Below are 14,144 nucleotides of genomic sequence, written 5' to 3'. Positions count from 1 at the left end.
GGTTGGGTCTGCTTGGTCTGTCCCTTGAGCTTGGGGCACTGGGCCTGTATGTGACCTCGTTGGCCACAGCGATAGCAGCCCATATCTCGTGGGTCCCCTTGAGTGGGTCGGAGGGACCTGCCGCTGGATGTTCCCCTTTTGGGGGGGTTCTCCATAGGCCCCCTTTGGGAGGTCCCATGATGACTCTCTCTCTGCGTTGAGGCAGGCCTGCTCCTTCGAGACTCCTCCCTGCCATCCCCTGCCCAACTGTCCACAAATTGGTTGGCCAGCTGGCCTGCATGCTGCAGGTTCTCTGGCTTCTGGTCCATCAACCACAGCCTCAGGTCGGACGGGCACTGCTCGTACAGGTGCTCCAGTATGAATAGGTCAAGCAGGTCCTCTTTAGTTTGGGCCCCAGCCGTCCACTTGCGGGCATACCCCTGCGCCCGGTTGACCAGTTGTAGGTATGTGACCTCACGGGTTTTACGCTGGCTCCGGAACTTTTTTCCGGTACATCTCAGGAGTCAGCCCAAACTTGCGGAGCAGGGCCTGTTTGAACAGTTCGTAGTCCCTTGCCTCCGCCCCTTTCAGTCGGCTGTACACCTCCACGGCTGTGGAGTCCAGTAAGGGGGTGAGAACTGCGATCCTGTCTGCAGGATCAACCCTGTGCAGCTCGCAGGCATTCTCAAAGGCCGTCAGGAAGGTATCTATGTCCTCCCCCTCCTTACGCCGGGGCAGCAAGTGCTTATCAAAGCTCTTTGTAGGCTTGGGCCCCCCCTCACTCACCGCAGCCGGGGCCTCACTGCTCCTCAGCCGGGCCAGGTCCAGCTCATGTTTACGCTGTTTCTCCTTCTCCTCCCGCTCATGTTTACGCTGTTTCTCCTTCTCCTCCAGCTCTCGCCTCTTTAACTCGAGCTCCTCCCGTCTCAGCTCCCTTTCATATTCCAGCCGCATCCGCTCCACGGATGCCGAGCGTTGCCGGGAGGATCCCCTGCTGGGGGGTGAGCTTCGCCGTGAGGCTCCCCTGCTGGCCGGGGGTGTCACGGTGCCCTCGGTATACACTGGGCTCCTCCCCGCCCTTCCCCTACGCCTAGGAAGGGGGGGTCTCGGGAAGCCCTCGTCCGCCAGCTGACCACTCCCAGCGGGGACAGACACTGGTGCCTGCGCTGCATCTGCTCAGCTGCTTCCCTCAGAGTCAGGGCTCCGTTCATTCGTGCGGTCTCCCTGCTGCAGCTGGTCCTTGCTGAGCCTCCCTGGGTGCAGCTCCCTCTGCTTGCACAGTTCCACCAGGTCACACTTGCGCCGTTTGGCATACATCTTCCTGCTGACCACTCACAGGCCGGGGTGCTCTCCGCTCCCCACGGTTTCCAGGGGGACCCCTAGTGCACCAGCCCTTCGTGAGGTCACCACCTCTCTGCCAGGGTCGAGCTGCCGACTCCTTCGCCCCTGGGACCGCTCGCTGCAATCCCTCGGGGGACCCTGTTACTGCAAAGTCCTTCTCGCTGGGCACACACTCCCAGGGGTTAATCACCCCTTCGTTTTACTGCTCCCCAGTCACTTACTGCAGGAAGCGCCGTCCACGGGGTGCAGTATCTCCCGCCGCTGCCACCAGTGGTCACGGAGTGTGGGGAGTCCGGCCCTGCACCCCTCTTCCTGGGACCCACAGTGACGCTTAGCCAGCCAGTAAAACAGAAGGTTTATTGGACAACAGGAACACCGGTTACAGCAGAGCTTGCAGGCACAGTCAGGACCCCTCCACCGAGTCCTTCTGGGCTTTCAGGGTGCTTGGATCCTAGCTAGGATACCCTGAATTTCGCCCACACAGGCCCAAGCCCAAACTCAAACTGCTTCCCTCCTGCCACTCCCTTCCTTTGTTCCCCTTCCCGGGCAAAGGTGTTGACCTTTCCCCTCCCTTACCTAGCTCAGGTTACAGGCCCTGGCATCATCCATCCCCTAAAGTCCTCCCCTGCTCTCCCCTCCCCACACAGACAGTCCCTACTGCATCACACATGTCCCCTCTCAGTCGTCTCTTCTCCAGACTAAACAAACCCAGTTTTTTCAGTCTTCCGTCATAGCTCATGTTTTCTAGACCTTTAATCATTCTTGTTGCTTTTCTCTGGACCGTCTCCAATTTCTCCACATCTTTCCTGAAATGTGGTGCCCAGAACTGGACACAATACTCCAGTTGAGGCCTAATCAACACAGAGCACAGCAGAAGAATTACTTCTCATGTCTTGCTTACAACACTCCTGCTAATACAGCCCAGACTGATGTTTGCTTTTTTTGCTACAGTGTTATATGTATTGTATGTTGTTACAGTGCTGTATGCGTGCAACTGATTGTTCTTCTTCGAGTGTTTGCCCATATCCATTCCAGTTAGGGGTGTGCGCGCTGCGTGCACATTTGCCGGAAGATTTTTACCCTAGCAACACTCGGTGGGTCGGCTGGGCGCCCCCTGGAGTGGCACCGCTATGGCGTCGGATATATACCCCTGCCGATCCAACCACCCTTCAGTTCCTTCTTACCACCCGTGTCGGTCGTTGGAACAGTGGAGTGCGGTTTTACTGACCTCCACCTCCCTAGCTACTCGTAGTTCTCTAGTTATTTTTGTGTATATAGTTCAAAGTTATATAGTTATAGTTATTTTTTATCGTTCACAGTTAGTATTATAGTTAAGAGGGGTTCGGGGATTAGCCCCTTCCCCGCACCGGGGCCCATGCCCGGTTCACCGGGTTTCAAACCGTGCTCGGCCTGTCACAAGCCGATGCCGACAGGAGATCCACACGACTCCTGTCTTAAGTGCGTTGGGGAATCTCACCTGGCAGATAAGGGTCGCATCTGCAAGGCTTTTAAGCCGAGAACAAAAAAGGAGCAGGACTTTCAGCTAAAACAGCTCCTCATGGAGGCGGCTCTTACCCCTCCGCCTTTGGCACCAAGCGCCGGTCAATCGGCGGGCAGAAGCGCCTCCTCGGCACCGGACTGCACCAGTATTGCCAAGGCCTCTCGGCACCGGCCGTCGCCGGCACCGAAGTCGACTTGGCACCGCTCCCTCTCTCCGAGGTCGAGAAAGCCTAAGACTCCTGCTGCTTCCGTGCCACCTGCACCGCAGCCAGAGAGCTCGTCTAAGTCGGATTGCTCGGCACTGACACCTGCCGTGGCACCGACGACGTCGGCACCATCGATTCCGGTCTCACAATGGCCATCGAGTCCGGTGCCTGACGGCTCCCCAGCACGAGCCATGGTTGAGCTTACTATTCCATCCACGCCGGAGACATTCTCAACGGCAAGGGATCTGATTGCCATGACAGAGTCGACGCTGCCTCAACCCCCGGCACCGCCGGTGTGGGTAATACAGCCTACCGGCAAGCCTGCCTTGATAAGACCATCCTCTGTCGGCACAGCAGAGTGGCACCGTTCACGATCACAGTCCCGTAGACGTTCTAGGTCCCGTCGGCGCTCCCGCTCCCGACACCACTCGCACTCGTGGCACGTTCAGTATCCCATCCACCGGCCCGCTACTCTTGGCACCGCTCCAGCTCCCAGCACCGCTCCAGGCACCGTGATTCCCGTAGCTGCTCCCGACATTGAGCCTCGAGATCTCAGTCGACCTCCGGGCACCGCTCCAGTCGCAGGTCCCAATCTCATTCCTGGTACCATTATGCCTCCCGGTACCAGTCCCTGGTGCCGAGTAGAGCAAGGTCCACTAGAGACAGGAACTCTGCCCAGGGCTTTTCAGCCCCTCCATGGCCATCCAGACACGCATCAGTGTTGTCCCACGTGGACAGCTCTTATGCACAGGACTGCGATTCCGATGTACCCACTAGAGTCTTCCAAGAGACGCAGGCCCAGGACCAAGGCCCCCATCAGTGGTCTTTCTGGATACCTTGAGCGTACCACCAGGCCCAAGGCGTACCAGTAGTTCCGTCCCGCTCTGTCCCATCAAAGCACCGAGTGCCAGAGGCGACAGTTAGACGTCCTCCTCCGACTGCTACGGAGGAAGCCCCAGTTCACCCACTGGACTCCCAGGTTCCACTGGAGCAGGAGGTCGGCCAAGAGCAAGAGGCCACACAGGACCCGCTCGTCCCCGGCATCTCCTCTTCCTCTTCTCCAGATGAGGCGGTGGCAGGAACGTCTTCCTCGGGCCCTCCTCCAATTGACCTGAAAGCCCATCAGGACCTCCTGAGGAGAATAGCACTCAATATGAACCTCCAGGTGGACGAGGTCCCGGAGGTAGAGGACCCAGTAGTGGACATTCTGTCGGAAGATGCCCTACCAGAATGGCCCTACCATTTATTTGGACCATCTAGGCCAATGCCGATACTATATGGCAGTATCCAGCCACTATCCCTCCTGCGGCCAGGGGAGTCGAGCGTAAATACATGGTGCCCTCTAAAGGGTATGACTACTGGTATCTCCGTCCTCCTCCCTGCTCACTAGTCGTCCAGTCTGTTAATGAGAGAAAATGCCATGGCCAGCAGGCGCCAGCCCTGAAATCGAAGGAGGCTAGGCGAATGGACTTACTCGGCCGCAAAGGATACTCAGCATGTGCCCTACAGCTCCAGTTGGCAAATCAACAAGCCCTGCTTAGCTGCTATAATTATAACACCTGGGTGGCGGTGGGTAAGTTTACGGAGGTTCTCCCTCAAGACTCCCGCCAAGAGTTCGCTGCCCTCTTGGAGGAAGGGAAAAAGGTGGCCAGAACTTCTCTCCAGGCCTCGTTGGATGCAGCCGACTCAGCAGCCAGGACTCTGGCCTCGGGTGTTGCCATGAGGCGCATCTCATGGCTTCAGGTTTCAAGCCTCCCACTAGAGTTGCAGTATACCATTCAGGACTTGCCATTTGATGGTAAAGGTCTCTTCTCAGAAAAGACTGACCCCAGGCTGCAAAGCCTGAAGGGCAACAGGGTCATAATGCGCTCTCTCAGCATGCATACGCCGGTGACCCAAAGCAGGCCTTTCCGTCCCCATCCTCACCGCCCAAACTATGCGCCTATACAAAGACAGGACTTTGGCAGGCAACGCAGCCGAGGTGGTCGTAGACGACAATCAGGACCCCAAGGAGGCCAAAATCAAGGTCCCTCGAAACCACCAGCCAGACCAAAGACGAACTTTTGAAGGTGCGCCCGAGAGCGGCGTACCAGTTATAGGCCAGGATCCTTCTCCTCCCTTCTCCAACTCTCTCTCCTACTTCCTCCCGGCACGGTCCCAGTTAACTTCAGATCGCTGAGTCCTACGCACGGTGGAGTATGGGTACCACCTCCAATTTATTTCAATCCCGCCCTCCCACTCCATCCCTCTTCAGGGACCCCTCTCACGAGCAATTCCTCTTGCAAGAGGTGCAGATGCTCCTCACCATGGGAGCTATAGAGGAGGTACCAAAGGACTAAAGGGGCAAGTGGTTTTACTCCCATTATTTCCTAATCCCCAAGTCGAAGGGAGGTCTCAGACCTGTCCTAGACCTGCGAGGACTCAACCAGTTTATGACAAAGTTGAAGTTCCGCATGGTATCCCTGGGGACCATTATCTTGTCCTTGGATCCTGGAGACTGGTATGCCGCCCTCGATATGAAGGACACATACTTTCACATCACCATTTTTCCTCCATACAGGAGGTACCTTCACTTTGTAGCCAACCGTCAGCACTTCCAGTTTACAGTCCTGCCATTTGGCCTTTCTACAGCCGCAAGGGTATTTACAAAGTGTATGGCCATAGTTGCTGCCTACCTCCACCGACACCAGATACACGTTTTTCCGTATCTGGATGACTGGCTCATCCGAGGGGCCTCCGAGACACAGGTCACCCAGCATGTGGGCATCATCAAGGACCTATTCACACATCTAGGCCTGATGATCAATATAGGAAAATCCACTCTGGTTCCCACGCAGAAGTTAGACTTTCATAGGAGCTATCCTGGACTCCAGTCTAGCCAGGGCCTGCTTACCGCAGCCACGGTGTCAGGCGATGGCAACAATCATCCGAGGTCTACAGAATTTCCCGACGACCTCGGCTCGCACTTGTCTCAGTCTCCTGGGTCACATGGCTGCCTGCACGTTCGTAACCAAATACACCAGACTCCGCCTCCGTCCTCTCCAAGCTTGGCTCAACTCGGTATACCGCCCTGGCAGGGACCCGATAGACACAACAGTCACCATTCCCCCGAGCACCCTAGGCTCCGTAGACTGGTTGCTAACTCCCTCCCTGGTGTGTACAGGGATGCCATTCCATCCGCCCCAGCCCTCAAGGTCCCTGACAACGGACGAGTCATCTCTAGGCTGGGGTGCTCACCTCGGTCACCTTCGTACTCAAGGCCTCTGGTCATCTCAGGAGACATTGGAGACATTCATCTCAAGACACATAAATGTCCGAGAACTGAGAGCAGTCCGCCTGGCGTGCCAGGCGTTCCAGCAACATTTACAAGGCTGTTGTGTCTCAGTGTTTACAGACAACACAACGGCCATGTACTACATAAACAAGCAGGGAGGAACACAATCGTCCTCCCTTTGTCAGGAAGCCATCCAACTCTGGGACTTTTGCATAGCCCACTCAATAGACCTGGTAGCGTCCTTTCTCCCAAGGGTTCGGAACACTCTAGCGGATCGACTCAGCAGGCCCTTCCTGTCTCACGAGTGATCGATCCGCCTGGACATTATTCATTCTGTTTTCCAGAAGTGGGGATTTCCCCACATAGACCTGTTCGCTTCCCGCGCGAACAGGAAATGCCAGATGTTCTGCTCCATCCGAGGTCTCTCCCCAGGATCGATCTCGGACGCTTTCCTGATGCCGTGGAAGAGCCAGCTGCTTTATGCCTTCCCACCGTTCCCGCTGGTTCACAAGGTCCTGCTAAAACTCCACAGGGACAGAGCCCACCTAATCATGATCACTCCAGCATGGCCCAGGCAGCACTGGTACACCACGTTGCTCGACCTGTCGATAGCCAACCCATTTACCCTGCCACTCCACCCAGACCTCATAACTCAGGACCACGGCAGGCTTCACCACCCAGACCTGCAAGCCCTTCACCTCCCGGCGTGGCTGCTGCGTGGCTAAACCAGTCAGAATTACGTTGCTGTGCATCAGTACGACAAGTTCTCCTGGGTAGCAGGAAACCTTCCACTCGGTCAACGTATCTGGCCAAGTGGAAGCGTTTCTCCTGCTGGTGCGAAACGCATAATCTTACTCCCACTGAGGTCTCGATTCCCTCTATTTTGGACTACCTCTGGTCTCTCAAACAGCAGGGCCTAGCAGTATCATCACTGAGGGTACACTTAGCAGCCATCTCTACCTTCCACCCAGGGGAAGATGGCCGTTCCATGTTCTCACACCCTATTGTTTCAAGGTTCCTCAATGACTTGGAGCACTTATACCCCCAAGTATGCCGCCCAGCCCCAACCTGGGACCACAACCTAGTTTTAACCAGGCTTATGCCTCCCCCATCCGAGCCATTAGCAACCTGCTCACTACTCTACTTGTCTTGGAAGACAGCTTTCCTCGTAGCCATTACATCAGCCAGACGAGTCTCCGAGCTTAGGGCTCTTACGGTGGATCCGCCATACACTGTGTTCCACAGGGACATGGTGCAGTTGCGGACACACCCGGCATTCCTCCCTAAGGTGGTTTCGGCCTTTCATGTTAACCAGGACATCTTTCTCCTGGTCTTCTTCCTGAAGCCACACTCAAAGCGACGGGAGCAACAATTGCACTCCCTGGACGTCCGTACAGCACTCGCATTTTATATTGAGCGGACAAAACCCTTTGGTAAAACGCCCCAACTCTTTGTCGCGGTAGCAGACCGAATGAAAGGCCTACCTGTTTCCTCTCAGAGGATCTCATCTTGGGTGAAGGCGTGCATCCGCACTTGTGGCTTGGGGAAATATGAGCCAAATTATAACATCACCGCGCATTCTACTAGGGCTCAGGCTTCATCTGCCACCTTCCTGGCTCGTGTACCTATCCAGGAGATATGTCGTGCAGCTACCTGGTCTTCAGTCCACACCTTTGCCTTTCATTATGCTCTGGTTCAACAGTCCAGAGATGACGCAGCCTTTGGCTCAGCAGTTTTGCATTCTGCCACATCTCATGCTGACCCCACCGCCTAGGTAAGGCTTGGGAATCACCTAACTGGAATGGATATGAGCAAGCACTCGAAGAAGAAAAGACGGTTACTCACCTTTGTAACTGTTGTTCTTCGAGATGTGTTGCTCATATCCATTCCAAACCCACCCTCCTTCCCCACAGTCGAAGTAGCCGGCAAGAAGGAACTGAGGGGCAGTTGGGCTGGCAGGGGTATATATCCGACGCCATGGCAGTGCCACTCCAGGGGCCGTCCCACCAAGTGTTGCTAGGGTAAAAAAATCTTCCAACGAACGTGCATGCGGCACGCACACACCTAACTGGAATGGATATGAGCAACACATCTCAAAGAACAACAGTTACAAAGGTGAGTAACCGTCTTTTCCTGTCTACGTGGAGCACTTTGCATTTGTCCTCAGGATGAAATTCAATATTTACATCAGACCATTTCTCCAGATCATTTTTAATTTTAATCTTATCCTCCAAAGTACTTGCAACCTCTCGCAGCTTTGTATTTGTCCACAAACTTTATCAGTGTACTCTCTACGCCATTAGCTAAATCACTGATGAAGACATTGAAGAGAACTGGACCCAGAACCAATCCCTGTGGGACCCCACTCGTTATGCCCTTCCAGCCTGACTGTGAACCACTGATAACTACTCTCTGGGAACGGTTTTCCAACCAGTTTTGCACCCACCTTATAGCAGCTCCATCTAGGTTGCATTTCCCTACTTTGCTTATGAGAAGGTCATGCGAGACAGTATCAAAAGCCTCACTGAAGTCAAGGCATACCACGTCTACTGCTTCCCCCCATCCACAAGGCATGTTACCCTGCCACAGAAAGCTGTCAGGTTGGTTTGACAGGATCTGTTCTTGACAAATCCATGGTGACTGTTACTTATCACCTTATCTGCTAGGCGTTCACAAATTGATGGCTTAATTATGTGCTCCAGTATCTTTCCGGGACAGAAGTTGAGCAGACTGGGCTGTAATTCCCCATGGGGGACACACTCCCATCGGCAGGGAGGGCAACTAAAAAGCAGAACTTTGTGGGGTGCTTTGGGCTCCCCTGCTTCCTATCAGCTGGGCCTGACAGCAGGAGGACACATGGGCAACCTCAAACCCTCCCCAGTTACCTTCTTAAACCGGACTTTCAGGTTACTCTGGCCCAGCTGGGAGTCGTGGCTGAAAGCCTCGTAAATCAGCAGCTCCTGGTCCACATGAACCTGCCGACAGGATGAGAAGAGCTGAGACTCCTGCCCCTCCAGTGCTCAGCCAGAAGCCACCCCTCCCCCACCATACCCTCAGGTCACACTCGCCCCAGCTCCAGGCAGCGGAGCCGGGGAAATGGCAGAAGACTTGTGAGGCCGTGCTGTGAAAGGCAACCTACCCAGCAATCGCAGGGTTGGAGTAACCCCAGTGGGTCCGACCCCCAGGGACGGGCAGGCCGGTCTCCCTCAGACAGACAGACGCCCCAGGGACGGGCTCTCAACACTCCTAACCAGCGCTCCCTTGTGCCCCGAATGTTATCTTAATATTCAGGGTACGTTTCCCTTTGCTCCATCCCCTGCTCGCCCCCCGGCCCTCCCCACACACACACATGCTGGCCGGCCAGAACACTACATCCCCCATCCCCGCGATGTCCCCCCGCCCCTCCCCGCACACACATGCTAGCCAGCCAGAGCACTACAGCCCCCATCCCTGCGATGCCCCCCCAGCGCACTCATGCTGGCTGGCTGGCTGCCCCTCCCAGCATGGTATTGCCCACACACTCTGTAAGTGTACTATCTGTGCTGTTAGCTAACTTGTTGTGAAGATATTGAAGAGAACCGGACCCAGAACCGATCCCTGCAGGACCCCACTCATTAGGCCCTTCCAGCCTGATTGTGAACCACTGAGAACTCCTCTCTGGGAATGGTTTTCCAACCAGTTATGCACCCCCCTGCCGCAGTAAGCAGCCATCTGCGCCCCGCCCTGCAGCCTCCTCACTGCGCCCCTGCCTGGTAATGTGCACACAGCGCTGGCACCATGACCCAGCTCACCAGCAGGTACGGCCGGCTCTGCCGATTGCCCAGTGCAACCAGCAGGACCTCCTTCACCAGGGGCATCTCCCCCTGCCGCGTCACCTCCTCCTTCTTGGCATCGCCCTGGGCCGTGGGCTGCCCGAACGAGCTGTCCACCAGCACCCGCTGGCCCATGGGAAAGTTCTTCACCAGGAACACCAGGCGCCAGTCAGGCAGCTGATAGATCTGCAGGGACAGAGAGCCACTGAGCTAGGCAGGGGTCCATGGAGGCTCCTCACAGGAATCCCCACACAGGTCAGAGCAGGGTCTGTCCAGCCTACTCCCAGCTGTCCCGGAGAGCTGCAGGGACCATCCTCGGATAACAGCCCCTGGAGAAAGGTCTCCCAAGCCCCCTCCCTCAGCCAGGCTCAGACCCTGGAGAAGGATGGCTGGTGCTGCTAGTCTCATTAGCCATGGGAACATCCTGGCCTGGCCTTTCTATGCTCTTGAATTCAGTCTTGCGGCCAGGAGCTCCACAGGTTAATCACACATGGGGTCAACATGATTTCCTTGTCTCAGTTTAACTGCTTCCCTTTAGGGCCCCTGCACACTGGGCCAAGAGAGCGATTTCATGCAAGAGTCCTAGAAACGCCCCAGAACAAGCCCAGCAGCAGCATGGGGTCACGCTCAGGGGAATGCTGTAGCCAGCCGACTCTTCAGGGGATTCAGAGCAGAGCTGAGATCTGGCTGGGACTCATCTCCCACCTCTGGGGGTAACCACTGACTAGGGCCTCGGTTTCACACCTCACCCACCAGCAGCACAGCACCTCCTGGGGGTCCCCTGGTGTCAACGCCCCCACAGACTCACTAATGCCACACCACCCCCTAGTACCTCACTGGGGCATTAGTCAGCCCTGACTCCGGGGGGAGGGCACCTCATACGAAGCCCCCTAGCACACCCCCTGCAGGCCGTTTTGAACCCGGAGGCCTCTCATCCAAGCCTTGACCAGGCTGAACCTTGCTTAGCTTCCAAGATCCCAGGGGCTCAGCACGAGGTGGATAAGGGCTGCTCTCCAGGCAATGCCAGATCAGGCTCCTTCGGGAGGGGCTGGACCAGGCCTTACCTCCATGGCTCCGTTCTCCCGCACCAGCACACACCAGTGCGTGGGCTCCACTTTGTACTGGTGGGGGTCCCTGTCGGCCAGCGGGAGGCTGCTGCGACGCGGCTCCTCCTTGCTGGGGCTGAAGAGCGTGCTGGAGTCCCCATAGAGCATCTCCTCCTCGTCGTCCACCGTGTTACTGTGCCGGGCAGCCGGGGCGGGGGAAGCAGGGAGAGGCTGTTACGGGGGGTCCAGCCGCCCTGTCCCGGAGCTCCTCCCTGCCCTGTGCATTCAGGGACACGCCCACGCTTGAGGGGAGACTCGTGCACCCTCTCTAGGTCAGAAGCGGCAGGCGCAGAACATAGGGATCACCGCCGACGGCTCACATGGCACAGAGGCAGCGATCTGGAGAGGTGGGGGGATGCACCCAGCTGTGCCCTGTCACACAGATCACCCACCCTCATTCCCTATGCTGCTCATGCAGACACGGCTCCTGTCCCCCTGCCATAGGCTGCTGGGCACAGCTCGACTGCCGCTCCTGGCCACTGGGCCAGGACAAGCAGCGCTAAAAGCACCCTGCCACGTGCGCCTCTCCCCACCCACCTGCCCATCCCTGACCCCAGCCTCTCTTGCACCTGATGTCCTGGATGACGGTCTCCACCTCCGAGTGGCTCCTGAGGGAGAACTCGTCCCTGGAGCTGGCTGTCTTGCTCTCCGTGGTGAACATGCCTCTGACGTCGCGGTACACGCACAGCGCGATCACCTTGGATTGCTGCATGGGAGAGGCTGCAGGTACCACCTCACACAGCGAGGAGACGGCCAGGCTGTCCCCAGGCCCTGAGCCCCGTGGACATGTGACAGCACATGCCCCTGCATTCACATCCTGCATGCTACAGTAACCATCTCTGTACAAGGTACCCCTGGGGAGGGACCACCGAAAACTCATCACGTGCAGGTCAGTATCAGCCTGGTAAAATGTGTGTGGCAACATTGTGTGACGTGGTAAGATTCCCCTGTCTGGTGTGATTAACACGTGTGCCAAACCCCACGGCCCTGCCCAGGCAGAAGCTGGCAAACAGGCCTGTCCTACACCAAGGAATGGGTGCTCTGCTTAATTTGCATTGGAGCGTAAACAGAGTCGTCAAGCAGGGAGGGAAAACAAAGTAAGTTCAAACAGGTGAGGAAAAGCAGCAGGGAACATCCTTCCACACAGACTCTGTCTCTCCTGGTTCAAGAGAGGGCCTGAAACTATAGAACTGAGGGACAAAAGCCCCAAGTCCCCCCCTCTTGCCCCGCCCATTGCATTTACCGCTCCCGAAGAAACAACGGAAGCAGGCGTTGGATTCTGGGGGAGGGGTTTGGTCAGTAATCTGCTGGAGCATGTGATGAGAAACTCTGCTCGAATCTAATCTAGTTTGTTAAGTTAGTTATTAGTAAATGTCTGGTCTTTATTTTCTTGTGACCATTTCTGACATTTAGGCCTCGTTACTTGGATTCTCAATCTCTCTCTGTGTCATTAATAAATTTGTTTTATTGTTTTATCTAATCCCGTGTGTTTAAACCGAAGTGTCGGAATAAATATTTGAGATCAACTGGCATATTCTGCCCTCAAAGGAAAGTATTTGTCTGGGCCAGGAGCGGGCTGGGCAGTACAGGACATACATTTCTGGGAGAAGATCTGGAACTAGGGGTGCGACCCAGGTGTGGCTGGCAGGCTGCAGTCCCACATACACATTCAGGGGGTGGCTCACATGCTGTCAGGCTGGCTGTGGGCACTGTGAAGCAGCCAAGGCTACAGGACAGGGCTGACACAGCTCCCCACTGGTCTGGACTGTACCCTGATAATTTGCACATGCCCACCCCGACCGACAGCACCCAGGTGTGTCCCTCCCACCCCGCCTTGATGGACAACCCCAGTGTCACACACACACACACACACACACACACACACACACACACCAGGACGAGGGCATGGCAGCCCGTCCCTGACAGGAGACCACCTGCTCAGACTCACATGGTGCAGCTGGGGCTTCTGCAGGGTGAGCCGGTGCGTCCTGCCCCCGTACGTGTCGCTCTTCAGCACGAACATGGTCACCTGGCCCTCGGCGCTCATGATCACCACGTAGGGGTCGGCCACGGCGCAATGCACGATGGGGGAGCCCAGGTCCACAGGGATGAAGTGCAGCTGATTCACTGGAAGACACAGCCACCCAGCTGAGCCATGGCCATGCCCAGGACCACAAGTCCCAGCCCCAGCCCAACCCAGCCCCCCCCTTCAGATGGGAGCAATGGGTTCCCCCAGCTCTGTATCCCCCCATGGGGAACAGACTGAGGAGGCTCCACTCCCAGATCAGAATGGGGGGCCATGGAGGTCCCAGTCATGCACCAGTCCCGCCAGCACCGGACACTTCAGATGGCCCCAGCGACCCGGTCTCAGCGCAGTGACCGGGCCTGAGGGGTTGGCAGGAAGAGACGTGGCAGCTCTGCCCACCCATGGTGCCCACCTCCTTCCAGCAGCCGGATGCCCAGGGGTGACACCTGCACGATGTAGCGGTTCTCTCCGATGTTGCCAGCAAACACAGTAGGCCCCTGCGTGGCAAACCCACTCGTATCCAGCTCCATGATCTCCTGACCCGTCTGCAGGATCTGAGGGGCACACAACCAGAGGGCAGTCAGAGCGGAGCCCCTACACTAACCCACCTCCCCGTTGCCTCAGCAGGCAGACAAGGAACCAACCCCACCCCTTTACAAACGGAATAAGTACCAGATCGCTCACCCCCCAACGCAGCCACCTCTGAGGTGGAGCAAGCCAGCTGATTAACAGTGCCCAGCAACACCAGGGAAGACAGGAGAGGAAGCTCCCCATGTGATGAACCTGGAGAGAATCAGGGAGCTGGAACAGAACGATCCAAGCTGGACGGGAGGTTCACACCCCATGTGCTGGGAAAAGGACCTGGGCCTCTGTTCTCTCTCACCCAAATATGGCCCCTGG

General features: G+C 56.6%; 1 protein-coding gene across 2 annotated transcripts in view; it reads right to left on the bottom strand.

Annotated features, from left to right (window-relative positions):
• CPSF1 (cleavage and polyadenylation specific factor 1) overlaps positions 1–14,144 on the bottom strand; it is a 53,116-nt gene that overhangs the window by 15,053 nt on the left and 23,919 nt on the right. For both annotated transcript variants that reach the window (XM_030554007.1, XM_030554008.1), the window contains exons 19-24: positions 13,657–13,798; positions 13,167–13,345; positions 11,788–11,924; positions 11,177–11,351; positions 10,092–10,298; positions 9,186–9,275 (exon numbers count right to left, since the gene is read on the bottom strand). In XM_030554007.1, the coding sequence (XP_030409867.1) occupies positions 9,186–9,275; positions 10,092–10,298; positions 11,177–11,351; positions 11,788–11,924; positions 13,167–13,345; positions 13,657–13,798 (930 nt within the window). The remainder of the gene's footprint in view (positions 1–9,185; positions 9,276–10,091; positions 10,299–11,176; positions 11,352–11,787; positions 11,925–13,166; positions 13,346–13,656; positions 13,799–14,144) is intronic.

Source organism: Gopherus evgoodei, chromosome 2 (assembly GCF_007399415.2).
Source record: "Gopherus evgoodei ecotype Sinaloan lineage chromosome 2, rGopEvg1_v1.p, whole genome shotgun sequence".
NCBI lineage: Eukaryota > Metazoa > Chordata > Testudines > Testudinidae > Gopherus > Gopherus evgoodei.
This window is presented reverse-complemented; position numbering and strand designations above follow the sequence as displayed.